General features: G+C 44.3%; 1 protein-coding gene across 1 annotated transcript in view; it reads left to right on the top strand.

Moving 5' to 3' along the window:
* Positions 1–17,418, top strand: part of F13A1 (coagulation factor XIII A chain) — a 139,915-nt gene that overhangs the window by 61,961 nt on the left and 60,536 nt on the right. Inside the window, exon 6 of the mRNA XM_052648391.1 lies at positions 1,437–1,544. Coding sequence (XP_052504351.1) covers positions 1,437–1,544 — 108 coding nt within the window. The remainder of the gene's footprint in view (positions 1–1,436; positions 1,545–17,418) is intronic.

The raw sequence follows: 17,418 nt of genomic DNA, 5'->3' as shown, positions 1-17,418 counted from the left end.
TTTAGATGTGATTCTATTTACACCCCCAGTGTGACAGCAGAGAGCGAGGGCTAACAAGGAAAAAAAAAACTGATACAGGTGGGTAGCAAGGAGGCCTGGGAAAGGGTGCCAAGCATGATGGGGGCCCTTAGCCAGCACGGATAGATGCCCTGGAGCACACTTGCCACTTATCTCTGCTCTCATTCAGAGTCCATTAATTTGGGTATTTCAGCCCAAAGCCAGTAGTTTGCAATGAGGCAGTGTAACTAGTTCTCTGACGATGTCTTTACCATTCCTGTTGACCGCTGTCACGCCCCACAGACACAGCTGAAAGATGCTGCCTCACAGGAACCAGAGTAATGAGTTCTTCACGTACCTGGAGAGCTAGTGCGATAACCCATTCCTGCAGCCATCACGTCAGTTTAGGATACACCCAGAATTGGTCTTCTAATTGGATTTAAATCGAGAATTACATGGTAATCAGCCATCAAGACAGTGGTGTCTGTCCTGACCACTTGGGTGGATAACATACAAGGTTTCTGTATTCAGGGAACTTTCCTGTACAATGAGGTGCAGTATGGGTATTATCCTCCAATTTTACCATTTTTAAAAACTATTTTTGTCCTTGCTCCTTTTTTGGAAAATTCTGGTGTTCTGTGTAGTTAGGAGTTCTTTCTAGGGAAATTGAACGGACTACCAGACTTGATAGCATAATCTTTCTCTAAACCTTCCTGACCTCTCTTTGACCCTGGAGTCCCCCTCGTCTCAGGAGAGAGGGAACGGTAGGTAGAGGCTCGCTGTGTGAGGTCTCCGGCTCTTCCCGGTGCACGCGCTGCAGACCTGAAGTGCCTCCCCGAGCTGGACCTGAGAGCCGTGTATTTCTGAGACGCACAAGCACTCATGTTACTTTTGAGGTCTCGAGACTCTGGCCTGATTTTGGTAAATGGTTTATCCCACTGCCTGATATCCCGGGAGCCAGTACTGAGGAGAGATCCTCTGAATTAACCCTACAATTAACCCTACAATTTTCTAAAGAACATCAAGCCAGTTCTTGATTCTTTTTCCCTTTTTTTTTTGGCCCCATGGCCTGGCATGTGAGATCTCAGTTCCTCACAGGGGTTGAACTTGCACCCTTTACCCTGGAAGCAAGGAGTCTTACCCACTGGACTGCCAGGGAAGTCCCCGTTCATGATCCTTGAGCACAGCAGCTTGCTAGTAGTTCTATTTATATTTCCAGCTAGCTTTTAAGTTCTTATCCATTTTACTGAAAGATAAAAGAAGCTGCCTGCTTCCTTCTACCTTAAATATTTCACGCTAAAGATCATGAGTGATTTCCGTACAGGAAATACACATTTCTAAACATTAGGCTGTGGTCTCATTTTATTTTTTTGGCAGAGAATGAAGGTCTTATTTGCAGATTGGACATTAAGTAGTTTCTCATTTTTTTTCCCAAATAGTTTGAGGAGGGCATCCTTGACACTTGCCTGCACGTGATGGACAGAGCGAATATGGACCTTTCCGGCAGAGGCAATCCCATCAAAGTCAGCCGTGTTGGGTCTGCCATGGTAAGAGCAACTGCTGGTGGCTGGAATCAGTTAGATATGTCATTTGCCTCCATATGGGTGTCAGTTCAGGAAGAGCTGTTGGAATTGTGACTTACACTCGATACACTTTTCCTTGGAAGAGTCTGTAATTCCCCGAGCTTGTCATGTGCCATGAAACTAAATTCTTGTCTCAGTACTGTATGTGGCTTTGGCTTCGGACACATGCTAATAGGTGACATGATAGTACAGATCGGTTATTCTTAAGCATCTTTGCCTGGAGAGTGAGAGGGACCATGACGAAATGTCAGTAACTGTAATCAATTGATCAATCAATCGATTGATTGAACACCAAGGAGCAGCAAAAAAAAAAAAAAAACACACTGTAAAGCATAATTTATCTCATTCACATCCACAGTAAGAGTGAAGAAATAAATGACTAACACTATTCTGTTCCAGCGATACCTCACCATAGGACTGTATATTGACGGTTTATGAAATGGGTGTTGATTCTTCAGAGTAAACACATGAGAGAAGGTGGGGAAGGGCTGGCATTACTCAAGCCATTTTGCAAGTAAGAAAGCAGTGTGCTGACAGTTTGTCAGTGACGAAGCCTCAGTCCTCAGCTGGATCCCAGGTCGGCTGACTCCAGACCTAGGCATTTTCTACCTTCCCTGCTGGTCTCGGCAGGAGATCCTGAAGGTCTTTGAGAACGCACAGACCCTGCCCTGGAACCGCTTCCTGAGGGAGGAGACACTACTGTCATGGGCGAGGAGGCTGGGAGTCCAGGGGGATGGGGAGTGCAGTGGATTAAACGTGTTGTCTAGGTCCTGGGCAGCCCTGGGCTGTACTGACGTGTGGGACACACAGACGCTGCCCATGTTGCATGAAAGCAAGTCACATCTGGCAAACACAAGCGGTGTGTGCATGTGGGCTCAGTGGCTTCAGTCCTTCCGACTCTGGGACACTACGGACTGTAGCCCGTCAGGCTCCTCTGTCCATGGGATCCTCCAGGCAGGAATATTGCAATGGGTTGCCATGCCCTCCTCCAGGGGATCTTCCCAACCCAGGATCGAACTTGCATCTCCTGTGTTTCCTGCACCCACTGAGCCACCTGGGAAATCCAAATATAAGCAGAATATTCCTTAAAAAAACACTAAGCTAGGTGCTATTGCTACTTCATTCAATCAAAGACTAAGCAAAAAATACTCCTTTTGCTACCAATTTTCTTAAGTTCCTCTTTAAAGACCTTTTTTAATGTGGACCATTTTGAAAGTCTTTATTGAATTTATTACTATATTGCTTCTGGTTTATGTTTTTGTTTGTGGCCATGAGATCTCAGCTCCCCAAGGACTAAACACACACCCCCTGCCCTGGAAGGCAAAATCTTAACCACTGAACCACCAGGGCAGTCTCCCAATTTCCTCAAGTTTTATTTTTTAAAATATCTCTCTGAAAGACTGCTATCTTTGAGTCTGATTTGAGTCAAATAAAATCAAATATCAATTTTATAAAAATATTAGATTGAAAATAATAGGAAATGCAATTTCTGGTTAACACTTAAGAACAAAGATTGTTACATTAACAACTAGGCTGTGTGTAAATTTAAGAAAAGTGGAATTTAAAGAAGAAGGAAAGGTAAAAACGAACATCTGAAGGCAGTTATTTTTGTTGTTGTTAGTTTATGTCTGTGACATAAAATATGCAAGTGAGAAGACAATGAATTCTAAAGAATTCAGGAATTTCTTTTTAATAACTATTTATTAACAACATACATGAGACCTTCGGTCACTGTTTTTCCTGATTCACAGATAAGAGCCCCTTTTTCTCCTTTGAAGTTACCGTGACAGTTTTGCACTGAGAAAGGAAGCAGTTACTGGCAGTGGTTGGATATAAGTGAATTCCTTCAGCACTCTGAAATGATGCTCACCAGCCCGAGCTTACTCGCATATCATGTGTATTTTTACGAGTGTAGAGATCACAAGCAAAGCAAGCGGGAGGTGAACAGGAAGCAACGAACCCAATACTTCCTATGGTGCCACTTGGCCAAGTGAAAGCTGAGGCTTGAATGAAGCACATCTATCCTAATGCAAATTGCCTTGCAATTTTACTAGTCATAAAAGGCCTATGAAGTTCTGATTTTGAAGATCTATAACCCACTTACAAGATATAGAACTGGGCAGGATCTATTTGGGGGGATTTGGTTTGGTTTTCTTTCTGGAGGGGGAGGCCTTGGGTGTTAGGGGAGAACACCACCCCCCCCCCCCTTACTCTAGGCAGTATCTTTTTTTTCACCACCACCATTGTTTACATCCACAAAATGGATGTTTGATAGTTTTCAAAACCGTTTTACATCTCCTATCTCCTTTAATCCTTAGAAGAGCTCCAAAATCCATTCAGTTATAGTGATTTTAGAAATGAAAGCACTGAGCCTCTAAAAATCAACAAAAAACATGAAACTTTCCCAAGAAATCAATTTTTTTTCTGGTCACTCTGGGAGCTCCTCTCCTATTCACAAGTCCTGGAAATCTGTCATGAAATCGCTGAGGGAAGTTAGGCAAAGACCAAAAGAAAAATAAATAAATAAAACAAAACCCCCTCAAATTTCTCAGTAAAGATTTGCCTTAAAATATGAGAAGACGTATTTAGGGAGCCCAGAAAGAAAGTGTTGTGAAGTTGCTTCAGTTTAGCCAGAACCCTGGGTCCGAGCAGATGGGCCCATTTCTGAGCAGATGTTTTCTAGGGAGTTGGTCCCATCCACTGGAAGAACAGAGGGAGCTGTGTGTGGTCACTTTCAAACTTCTCAACCCTCTCCCCAGCCTGGTCAGAGGCAGGAAATTCTTTTTATAGGAAACACATTTTGGAACCAGATGTATCATGATATGCAAACTCTCTGGGAGGGATAACACACTGGCCACGGTTCATGCCAAGATGAAAGTGATGGCAGGCAGAAATTTCCTGGGATCAGCTGTTGCCAGGAAGGAGTGGAGGAGCAGCCCGGTGCTGGCTGGGCCCCTGAGGAAGATAGAGGCAAGAGCAGATGACCGGGGCCCCAAAGACAGATTTGCTCCCTGAGGTCACGGCCAAGGCTGGCACTGAAGACAAGCCAGGAATCTGCGGAAAGAAGATGGGTTCTCAGTGCGACCTAAGCACAGATAATAAATAACTTTGGTCTTCTAATGATGATGATGATAATGACAGTGTCAGTCCGGCTTTACAGTGCCCAGATAAAAATCTGTATTGCCTAGTATTTATTGCCTTGGATGGTTCTTTTTAGAAATATTTATTTGTCTGTGCCGAGTCTTAGCTGAGGCATGCAGGATCTTGGACCTTTGTCATGATGCTTTGGGTCTTTTAGCTGTGACATATAGGATCTAGTTCCCTGACCAGGGATCGAACCCAGGCCCCCTGCACTGGGAGCTGGGAGTCTTAGCCACTGGACCACCAAGGAAATCCCCTTTGGTGGTTCCTTGTCATGGAGGCTGTCCTACACACCAGAGGATGTTTAGGAGCATCCCTGGCTTCTGCCCCAGAGATGTCAGGAGCACCTTCCTCACCAGTTGTGACAACCAAGAAGGTCTTTTGATATTTCCAAACGCCCCTGAGGTCTGAGTCACAGCCCCGAGCCCCTCCGAGGCTCAGTCTCCCTGCCTGTGCAGTGGTCCCGGCCCTTTCTTCTGGCCTGCGTGGATGATCTACCTTCTGACCTTGTTCAAAACCTGTGCATTTCCTTTCTCTGCTGAAGAGAAGGTGGAGACAGCATCCCCGGGGGGGCCTGGCCCAGGTCACATCAGGCCTCTCGGTTCTGACCCTTCCTCCCACTTCCTGTGTGAGCCGGGGCCCAGTCCTCAACCTCTGCAGGCCTCACCTCGACTTTAAAATGGAATTCTGTCTCTGTCCTCAGATCACATTTGTTATTCCTGGTGGCAGCAAGAGCATCCTTTTCTTCTTCAAAACAGTGTTCTTTTTTCTTCTTTTTTTTTCCCCTTTATACATTCTGTATCTTATTTAGTTCTTATTTTGAGTTGCTATTACTCCACTTTGATGTGAAAATCGGAAAAGTTTATGACAGTCTGGACAGCCTTGGGCTACTGGGTTTACCCAGGAGAAAGAAAGTTTAAAACTCCTGTGATCTCATTGTCTGGGGATTGGTCCTGAGATCTGTAACCTTACATAAGTGAACTTTTATTTAGGCTTTTCCAACTACTGAGTGGGGCATTTTACCAAAGCTACACTGCAGATTGATTCAAGGTAGAAAATTGTTTTTAAGAGATTAGGGAAAAATAGAAGAAACTTGCCCCAAATTACACTTCCTCCTTTAAATTACTTTGCTTGATGGCTGTTTGCTTTCCACCTCGTATCTGATGTGACCATCCCCACCAAGACAATAGCCAGGAAATGTGCCAGGAAAATTTTAGAAGAATGTTTTGTGCCATCCGAAAACTTGTTTTGCTCACGCCCACTAATAAAGCATTCCATCCTTGGCCCTGAATTACTGAGAAGTAACCTGACATGGCCAACCTAAAGACAGCTCAAAAGGCAAAGAGTCTGCCTGCAATGCAAGAGACCTGGGTTTGATCCCTGGGTCAGGAAGAAGACCCTGGAGAAGGGAATGGCAACCCACTCCAGTATTCTTGCCTAGAGAATCCCACGGACAGAGGAGCCTGGCAGGATACAGTCCATAACTTTGCGAAGAGTCAGAAATGACTGAAGCTACTTAGCACCCACGCACGACCTGACATGGAATCTGAGCTTGGGTCAGATTATCAAAACAGGTATGCTGCGCCTCGTGACAAGAACTGCAGGGCCCTGGGGGGACGGAAAATAGCCTGCTCCTTAACTGCTGGGCGGGCCCTGGGGCCTGCCTGTTTCTGCCCCATGAGTGACTGGATCTGATAGCAGCTATGGGCAGAGAAGTTCTCCAGGGAGGCGCACTGCCCCTGCTGTGGCCACCACGCCTGCAGACGCTGCCCACTTATTCCCCTTGGAAGTCCTAGCAGGTTTGGTCCTTTGAGTTGAGACTTATTAATAGGAAATCTGTGTCAAAATGCACACGGAACCAGTACATAAGATCTGGAAGTCTCTCCGGGAGTCTTGTAGGTAAAAGGGTGAAGGCCCTTGGAAATGATGTCATTCAAGGTCACATGGCCAGTAAGTGGCTGAAACAGAGTTAGATATTGTCCTTGCTCTCAAGTCATATTAGACCTTAGGGGGGGAGCACCAACACACTCACACTGATAACACAATTCCTACAGCAAGTTATGTAGCCTCTCCTAGAAAAGGAGGGCCCAAGGCAATGGGTTCTAGAACAGGTGAAGTTTGAAGTAGGGGATAAGTGAAGATAGTCATAAATCAGAGACCCCCAAATAGCCAGAGGCACTGAGCCCCTGGGAGAGATTTCCCCAAGAAGACTAGGTACCAAATGTGGCTTGATGGTGGCACAGGTGGTCGTGATGCCATGATGGTGGTGATGCTGATAACAGGGATGATGGTGGTGCTGTGGTTTGGTGATGGGAGGACTAATTGCTGTAAAGACATTGATGGTAGGAAAGCACTCAATATTAACTCATTCATTCAACAAATATTTATTGAGAATCTCCAGTCTAGGTTCATTTCAGTTCAGTTCAGTCACTCAGTCTTGTCCAACTCTTTGTGACCCCATGGACTGCAGCACACCAGGCTTCCCTCTCCATTACCAACTCCCAGAGTTTAAACTCATGTCCATTGAGTCAGTGATGCCATCCAACCATCTCATCCTCTGTTGTTCCCTTCTCCTCCCCTCTTCAATCTTTCTCAGCATCATGGTTTTTTCAAATGAGTTGGTTCTTTGCATCAGGTGGCCAAAGTATTGGAGTTTCAGTTTCAGCATCAGTCCTTCCAATGAATACTCAGGACTAATTTCCTTTAGGATGGACTGATTGGATCTCCTTGTTGTCCAAAGGACTCTCAAGAGTCTTCTCCAACACCACAGTTCAAAAGCATCAATTCTTCGGTGTTCAACTTTCTTTATAGTCCAACTCTCACATCCATACATGACTACTGGAAAAAACACAGCCTTGACTAGATGAACCTTTGTTGGCAAAGTAATGTCTCTGGTTTTTAATATGCTGTCTAGGTTGGTCATAGCTTTTCTTCCAACGAGCAAGTGTCTTTTAATTTCATGGCTGCAGTCGCCATCTGCAGTGATTTTGGAGCCCTCCAAAATAAAGTCTGTCACTGTTTCCATTGTTTCCCCATCTATTTGCCATGAAGTGATGGGACCAGATGCCATGACCTTAGTTTTCTGAATGTTGAGTTTTAAGCCAACTTTTTCACTTTCTTCTTTGACTTTCATCAAGAGGCTCTTTTCTTCTCTGCTGTCTGCCATAAGGGTGATGTCATCTGCATATCTGAGGTTATGATATTTCTCCTGGCAATCTTGATTGTTTGTGCTTCATCCAGCCCAGCATTTCGCATAATATACCCTGCATATAAGTTAAATAAGCAACATGACAATATATAGCCTTGACATACTCTTTTCCAGACTTGGAACCAGTCTGTTCCATGTCCAGTTCTAACTGTTGCTTCTTGACCTGCATACAGATTCCATGTATTCAGATTCCATGCATGCTAAGTTGTTTTGTTGTGTCCAAATCTTTGCGACTCTGTGGACTGTAGCCCACCAGGCGCCTCTGTCCATGGGATTTTCCAGGCAAGAATACTGGAGTGAGTTGCCATTTCCTCCTCCAGGGGATCTTCCCAAACCCAAGGATCAAATCAGTGTCTCTTATGTCATCTGCGTTAGCAGGCGGCTTCTTTACCTCCAGCATCACCTTAAGTCTAGTTACAATTGTAAACAAAATAGTTTCTGCCTCCACAGAGCTAACAGTCTAATAGAAAAGACAGACTTGTAAGCAGAACTTGCCAACAGAGTATAGCAAAGTCTCTGATGAAATAAGCATAGGGTTGTAGGAGAAAGCAAACCCCCGAAGCTTTGCTCACAGTTTTCCCAGGACAAAGCAGTATCCTGACAAGTGCTGGGACACAGAGTGAAAAGGCAGAATGATTAACCAAGGCCCATAGCAACGATAAACCACATGATTATTCATAGAAACCCTCTTTTCGTGGTGGGAATTATACCCAAATAGCCATCACTCAAAGGACTGCAGGAAAACGTAGTCAGAGGGAAACTTTCTCCTCTGGGGACTTACTTGATTCAATTGCAATTTTTTATTTAAAAGGTGACATTAAGAGGAAAATCTGGAAGGAGAGAGAAGAAAAAGTGTCAATACACTGGTTAGGTATTTTTAAATTCCAGTCTTTGCACTGTTGCCAGCCTGGACTTGCCTGCTTCCCTTGAGGTGTACACATTTATTTTTGACCCTGGACTTTTGCTAATATCGAACCACAATGCCATCATTAATCCCCATTAATACCTTATTCTAGCTGTGCCTTTTGGGAACTAACTCAAGATTGGACTTTTTTTTTAGCCAATCGATGTTCAGTACACTCTTTAACGTTATAAAAAATATATATATCTTGAACCCCAGCTACTAAATCAAGCTGATCGCAAGTGGAGTAGGTCCTGGAGTTTCCTAGAGCCCAACACAAGATAAATGGCTGTAGGCCTCGGAGACGAAATGGGCTTCAGGGCTGCTGATCCCCGCGCTTACGTGGTCTCACAGATGAGCTGAAAGTAAAGCTACTTTTCACTCTGTCCATCTTTCTTCCTCTTCATCTTGTCCCAGTACTTCGACAGTTTTTTTTTTTTTTCCCTTCCAAGTGTGAAAAAGACAGTCACGACATTGCTACTTCGATATTTTGCTCAGCAGCTCCACAGAAAGCTACTGCAAAACCTGGCTTAAGTCTTCCCCAGTTGTTGGCTCGGCCATCTCATGGAAAGCTACACATTCAGCAAACCTCTTCGTGCAGCAAACTATTTCAAGTATTCAGACTACATTTACAAATTCACTTGGATTGGGAATTCCGTGCAGTTACCTCAAATGAATTTTCGAATCACAAGTAAATACATGAAGTCTAGGTCATATTATAGACCAGCCACAGCGCAGCTCCCTAAAAGTTTTATTTAAAAAAAATTAAAATGTTAGAGCACTATATAACTGCTCCTTTGGTTTATAAGCAGCTAAAATCCCTTTCTTGGGGTGAACTGTCCTGGAGAAATCTGAGGACTTGGGTGCCCCAGGGTCATTGTCCCCAGCCATCTCCCCACTGAGGAGCTTCTTCACATTTCCTCATACGAATCTTACATTTGGAAAAATTTCATCTATCAAAAAAAAGGATTATTAAAAACAACTTGTTTCCCCATTCTTGTGTCAGAGATTTATCCAACTGCCAATCAAAACTTCCAATGGGAGTGGTACCGCTCCCATTAGACCCGGTACTACCTTTGTGAAAGTCAGGATACAGCTCCTTTTGGTGTTTAGAAGAACGGCAGTGTCTCACACACCTGCACAGCCCTGCAGATGCCTAAGTTAAAATTCCCAGGCTGGTGACCATTGCCAGATGTAGGATCCTCAATGGATTTCTGCTCCGATCCAGAGTTTCTGGAGCTCTGACCCTATCTGTTTTCTTAAAGTGTTGTTTTCTCTCTCTGCCATTCATGCCTGGTGATGCCAAAAACGGCATTCCTCACTCAGGGAGAGCAGGAAGAGCTAGGGGCTTGAGCTAAAGGTGCACTCAGAGACCTTTCCAATGGTGACACAGCTCAACCGAGAGCTCCCGAGGGTGGCAGCTTTGGAGAATCTACCAGCTAGGATTCATGAAAAACCTGATTGTAGCCCAACAGGGTGAAATACTAACTCTAGTCAGATTTTATTTAACTCTTAAAGTTGGATTCAAGGTACCCACAAGCGCAGGAGGCCTGCCTGTGGTCTAGGAATAGCCAAGGGAATCCAGTGATGAACGGCGGGGTAGAGTCAAGACCATGTCCAGTACATTTCAAACTAAGCATAATGCCACCTTATTCAAGGGTTTCCCGGGTTGCTCAGCAGGTAAAAAATATGTCTGTCATGTAGGAAACAAAGGTTCGGCCGCTGGGTGGGGAAGATCCTCTGGAGGAGGGCATGGCTGCCTACTTCAGTAGTCTTGTCTGGGAAATCCCATGGACAGAGGAGCCTGGCGGGCTACAGTCCATGGAGTCGAAAAGAGTGGGACACAGCTGAGCATGCGTGCATTCACCAGGAATTTACGTTTCTGTTTATTGAAGAACTTGAAACAATTGACAGATATATTATTGGAAGCCAGTAGAAAATTTGAGTTTACCTAACAGAAATTGTTTTCATAGCCAGTTTTGAGAAATTGTATCCATTTCATAAGTAACTGATGTGCAGACGCAGAGCAGGAGTAGCGGAAGTCAAATGACGTGTCCAGGGTCAAACGAAAGGCTCTCAGGGTCCCAGGCCCCCCCCCCCCCGCCCCACAGACGCCGCTGCACGCCCCTGTGTTTGTCCTCTGCCTGTCCTCTGCCTGCACCACATGAGCTCCTTGGATACAGATGTCATCCTTTTACGAGTCCTGTCTTTTTCAGTCCCTCGCTCTTAGGCTGGGGTGGAGGAGGTTGATGAGACAATGAACTGTTCAGACATCATTTTTTCCCCCTCCTATGATAAAAGCCAGCAATGTAATGAAGTTTCCATTTGTGGGCAAACAGCTTGGTCTCCCGGTTACTAAGGCTGCGTTTCTTATGCCCGGGCTCCCCATATTTGGGGAGGAAAACAGACCTTTACTATAAGCCAGCTCTCGAATGTGATGATCACAGTCAATCTAAATGTCTGCTGTCCCTGAATCGCTTCCTGGAATGAGGTCTCAATGCCGCATCTATTTTGTAATCACATCGGCTGTTTCTGAAACATGGGGACGCTTCTCAGCGGCACTTCCGAGCTCTGCAGCCGGGGCTGCTCTGGTCTCCTGGGACAGACACCCCCAGGAGGGGCGAACAGAAGTGCAGAAAGCCAGCATCCCCCTTTGGACAGGCCCTCTCAGGGCACGCACTCTGCATCCCTTCCTGCCCTCCCTCCTTCCCCTCTCCTGTCTCTTGACGTCCTTTCCCGTCTGCTTCCTGCTCTACTCTTTCCCTTTCCCACCCATCCATCCATGCACCCATTCATTCATCCATCCACGCTTTCATTCAAACACTTTGGGAGGCCTGTTCTACATACCAGCCCTGCTCTACATACCAGCCCTGCACCACGCAGCAGTGGAATAGCAATGAAAAAGAAGCAGACAGTGCTTGGAAAGCTGAAAATCTCAGTATCTCTGCTTCTCTCTCTCTCTCGGTCCACCTTTTGTTATTTCTTTCATGATTGTCAATTAGGAAAATACGTTTGGACCAAATAGGGATCCTCAGTTACTAAGGAAGACAGATCAATAATCTCTAGTTGTAATGATTTTCATGAAAAATGAGTCTCATTACCCACGCCTGTCAGCGCGTGCGTGCGTGCCCGGTGACTTTAGTCGTGTCTCACTCTTTGTGACCCCATGGGCTGTAGCCCGCCAGGCTCCTCTGTCCATGGGGTTCTCCAAGCAAGAATGCTGGAGTGGGTTGCCATCTCCTCCTCCAGGAGATCTCCCCTACCCGGGGATCAAACCCGCATCTCCTGCACTGGAGGCGGATTCTTTACCCACTGAGCCACCTGGGAAGCCCAGCTCCTGTGAGAGCTTGTGTCAAATATACGAAGCACAGCACATTTGAATCGTGGTTGTGTGCTTCACAGCAGAAGTTAGGGTTACTTCCCATGGTTTGTTGATGTCGTTGTTGTTGAACTAAAACTTACATGCAATGAAACATATGGATATTAAATGTAAAATTCAATGAGTTTTGATTCGGATAATCACCACCCCAACCCAAATTTAGACATTACCACCAGCCCAGAAATTCCCCTTGTGCTCTCTTATAGTCAACCCACACCCCCAGAAACAACTATGATCCTGATTTCTTAGAATAGGTTAGATTTGCCTGTCCTTAAACCTCACATAACGGGTTTATACCCCAGGCACTATTTGGGCTGGCGTTCTTTACTCAGTCTATTCTTACACAAGCTTCAGCTTGTTCCTTGGTATTGCTGAGCAGTGTTTCACCATGCTCCATACCCCAATCTGTCATCCATTCACCTGTGGATGGACACTTGGGATGCTTCCAATCTGGGACTGTTGTGAATTAAGCTATTAAGAAGACTCCTGTACAAGTCCCTTTGTGTACATATAGTTTTGTATTTCTGAGACAAGCAGTTAAAGCAGGCATGCCTAAATCACAGGGCATGTATATGTTTAGCTTTATAAGAATCTGTCCCTTTTCCAAAGTGATTGGAACCCTGGAGTGTCATGGAGGCAATTTGACACCCACTGTACAACTTCCTCCTACAATTAAGATTGACCTTCACCAGACTGTACGTGGGAGCTTGTTCACAAAAGCTGGATGGGTTCTTCTTCAAGGAAGAGCTCTTCTCCCTCCCAAATTTAACCCTCTGCCTTTGAAACTAGCTCACGTTGTCCAAAATTTATATCCAATGGTCTCTGAAAAACTATTACAGGCAAAATTAGGTATAAAACTACATTCTGTAAGAATTACAGAAATCCTACCCTTTATGAGAACATAATATAATTTAACAGAATATAATAGGTTTATAACAGAGAAAAGTCACCTTATCAAAGCCATATAAAATGTGCTCACAGGATAAGAAAAATACCTTTACATATTTAAAAAGAAGCAGAAAAAATAGTAATTATGCAAAATTATGCAATGGGCCTAAGCCTGAATTCAGAGAGGCAGCCCACCCTGCTGGGCACAAAAGGAATTTTAACTATTCTTTCCTCTCAGGTAAATATTTGAGAAAATTCTAAACATGTTTAAAGAAGAAAATAGCAATTATGTGTATTCTCATTGCAAGAATTGAGCACAGCATATTGGCATATCTGCTTCCAGTTTTTTTTTAATGAAAAGTTATTATAATTTTTGGTTAAAAAGATAATAACGCTCTCTAAAAAAGAATTCAGACAATCAAGAAAAATTTAAAGATAAAAGTTCAAAAAAATCATACATGCAAAACTCTTATCCAAGTGTTCTATTTGCTGTAATTAATAACTGTAGATAAAATCTTGACTCTCCAGTCCAAGACTAGCTTGATTTCACCTCTGAATGGCTGTTTCAAGCCAGTGTATTTCATTCTACCCTTTTGTACCTTGAGACAGATTGGAGCAGAAAAGGGCATTATTGGTCTCTGCTCTTTCTTTGAGGATCCTGTTAAATGTCTCATTCCAGAATCCACTCCACCCACCTGGAGGCAGATCTCGTTCCCACGAGGGGACGACTCCGGATTTCCGTCATTTCCCCACTATAGTCCCAGACTCCTACCTTTTTAGGGCTGTAGACCCTTTCCCACCCCTTTCTACACAGCTGTTATTTCCATGAATCCCACCAGAACAAGGGGGAAAAAAATCTGCATTCTAATTCAGCTTGCTTCTTTCCAGATTTTGAAATGCAAATGTACAATCTCAGGATTTTGTTGACTTGACAGTTAGGCTTCTGAAGTCCTGGTGCTGAAGCTGAGCCATGCTGCCCCTCTGTCCACCTCTAAACCTTTGTGCTTTCTTGGACCAGCTTTTGAAATGTCCCTGAATTATGTTCTGCCACTGAGGCCACTGATAATGACTTTTGAAGGGTCTGGTTTTGAAATTTTTTCCGATATCATAGGTATTATGAGAGGACAATTTAGTAAACCCTTGCTGAAGCTGAATAATGTCCAAAGTTCTGGGCTCATCTTGTCTCCTTGACCACCAGTGATGCAGGGCCAAGACATTTCATCCTGTCATTCGTCTGACTCTGAGCTCGTGGTAGGGTGTCAACAGTCAGCTGTGGCAGGAAAAGGGACCAACATGCCCTTCACCTGCCCCCCAAACTGATCTGTTGTCTCAGGAGGAGAACATGACTTTACCCTTTTATATATATCACTTAAGACTTATCTCTTTCAGTATCTAGGCTCCCTAGAAATCAATTTCCTAATTAGAAAACAGTGGCTAATCTGGCCAAATGCTAATAAATGAGAAGTGTGATTTGTCTAGAATAGGGTAACAGCTCAGCATTAACAATTAAAAGGACTATAGAGGAGAGAGCTCCTTTTTTTTTTTTTTTTCCGTACTCTTCCCTTTGGCTGATTGGGCTCAGCTGTAGGCTATAAATAATACTTTTAATTAATAGCTTTTTGAAAGTCAGTCATCAGAACCTTAGTTTAGGAACTTTTACCTCTGAGATTCATTGCCTTATTCTATTTCTTAATGATAAGGATAAATAACTGGTAATGTGAGTTAAAGCTGGATCCACTTACAAATATCAAGCTACATCACAGCACTCTTCAGGCTTCACTATAACAGATGCAGATTTAGATAATCAATTCAACTGCAAGGAGAGTTATTGATCATGAACAGAACCAAAGTTGTCAGCTAAACACTGCTGCATGGCAGTCATTTCATGGACTTACAGGATAAAGTCAAAGTTAATGTCAAAGGCATGAGTTTGCAATTAGTTGGGTCTAAAGACTAAATTTTTCTGTATATTAAACAAATTAACTGGGTATTTGTGGTGGTTTAGTCTCTCAGTCGTGTCTGACTTTTTGTGGCCCCATTGAAGCCCACCAGGCTCCTCTGTCCATGGTATTTCCCAGGCAAGAATACTGCAGTGGATTGCTATTTCCTTCTCCAGGGGATCCTCCTGACCCAGGGATCAAACCCCGGTCTCCTGCACTGAAGGCAGATTCTTTACTGACCGAGCCACCGAGGAGCCGGGTGGCCGGGTATTTACCTTCACTTTAACGCAGCTGTACAGAGTCTAAAGGGAAACCAGTGGAAGCTGCGTGCTTGCACTGCTGGAGCATTTTCTTCTAGTGCTTTCTACTTCTCCAGTATTGCCTACTTACATAATTCTTATTGCAGGTCCCTGACCTTGTCATAGTTCTTCATGGTCACCAAGCAATTATCCAAACTCTTTCTTCCATGTAGATAACCTTTGCTGAACCTCAGCCTCTCAAGACCTGGCTTTCACATCATTTTCTCTCCCCGGCTCACCACAGCCACCACCACCCTCCAATCTAAGAAAGCTGATGACTCCCTCTGTTGGGAGTCCACTCTCCCTGGACGTCTTTCTATATTAATATTGGAACATTTCCTTCTGCTTGATGGGTTCCTCTTCCATCTCCTTCCATAGAGAAGGTCTTAGTCTTTTTCAGATGCACAATGCCTACATGCTTGTTGGATATACCACAGGTTATTCCACAACTATTGAACACCTGCTCTTTGCCAATACTTGTTAGAAGTCAGAAAGGCATAGATTTTTATCTCTGTTCTCAATATGCTCACGACCCACTGGGGAATAGACGCTTATAAATCTAAACTCAGTAAGGCTAAGAGAGGGGTCTGGGGAAGTGCTGAGGCTGAGCTGGTAATTGGCACGGCCAGGAACACATGAAAACTCATCATATTTTAGCGTCTCTTCTATGATTTTCATAGTCTGAATGCACCTGCTTTAATCATCTGTTCCACTTTGGTTACTAATGTCTCATCAGTGTAATCTGAACCTATGCTTCTCAAACTCACGTGCACACAGATCACCTGGGGATTTTGTTAAACTGCAGTTTCTGAGTCAACAGGCCTAGGGAGGGGCCTGAGAGTCTGCATTTCCAGTAAACTCCCAGCACACTGTTGCTGCTGGTCCATAGACCACACATTGAGGAGCAAGGCTATAAACCATTGTCATATCGACATACAAGCATTGTTAAAGGGGCATCAGTTTTTAGTGCTCCCCACCTAGACATTCTTCCGACTGTAATTAAACATGATGCAAGTTACAGCAAGAGAAGTTAAGATTCAGCGGTGACCCCCAAGAAACGGACAGGAGGCCTTGAAACTGTTCATTCTGGCCCCAGTTTTATCATCTAAACATAAAACAGCTTTTTTCCTGCACTTGCGGTCTGTTGCTACCAAATGACTGTCGTCTGAGAGTGTAGCAAGTTTTTCCCAAATATTCAAGATTGCCATTCTTTGCTTACATCTCCCTTATATGTAAACTATAATACCCCAGGTCCTTAATGTAACTGAAATATCTGTTAACAAAATTTTATAATCGCCTTAAACAATTATTTCCCTGGTGGCTCAGACGGTAAAGCGTCTGTCTACAATGTGGGAGACCTGGGTTCAATCCCTGGGTTGGGAAGATCCCCTGGAGAAGGAAATGGCAATCCACTCCAGTACTATTGCCTGGAAAATCCCATGGACAGAGGAGCCTGATAGGCTACAGTCCACAGGGTCGCAAAGAGTCGGACACGACTGAACGACTTCACTTTCACTTTAAACAATTATAAAGAAAATACTTCTGTTCATGCAATTTTTAAAAAATAAATTCTGCAAGGTACCCATTGGGAATCTAATTTCTTGTTAATTCTTAATGGCTACTATGACAGCATCTACATATTTTTTCAATTTATTAGAGTCAGCTACTCATCATCAAAGTCAAACCTCATTAGACCATCAGACTTTGGGCCCCCATGCTAACATCTAACATCATTTGTCGATTCTTAGCTTTCCTTCTATCAAGACAAGACCCCTCCTTGACCCATCTTCTCTTGTAAGCCTTCTTCCTCTCTTCCTCACACATTCTCCAGCGCTATTCCACCCAGACCAAGGGCCCAAGTGCTTGAGAAGCCATGATAACTCTTCCTGCCTGCTACCACCTCACCAGCACCCTATGCTGTTTAAGAAGCAGCCTTGGCCGTCTGGTTCGCCCTCACACACTCAGTCATCACACCGCTTTCCCTGATAAGTAGCAGTGAACGGAAGTAGAACTCTTCATCCTGCAGGAACACGGAAGGCGCTGGGAGCCTTAGCTTGCCCAGAGTCAGAGTCCGGAGAGGGC

Source organism: Budorcas taxicolor, chromosome 11, assembly GCF_023091745.1.
Source record: "Budorcas taxicolor isolate Tak-1 chromosome 11, Takin1.1, whole genome shotgun sequence".
Lineage (NCBI taxonomy): Eukaryota > Metazoa > Chordata > Mammalia > Artiodactyla > Bovidae > Budorcas > Budorcas taxicolor.
This window is presented reverse-complemented; position numbering and strand designations above follow the sequence as displayed.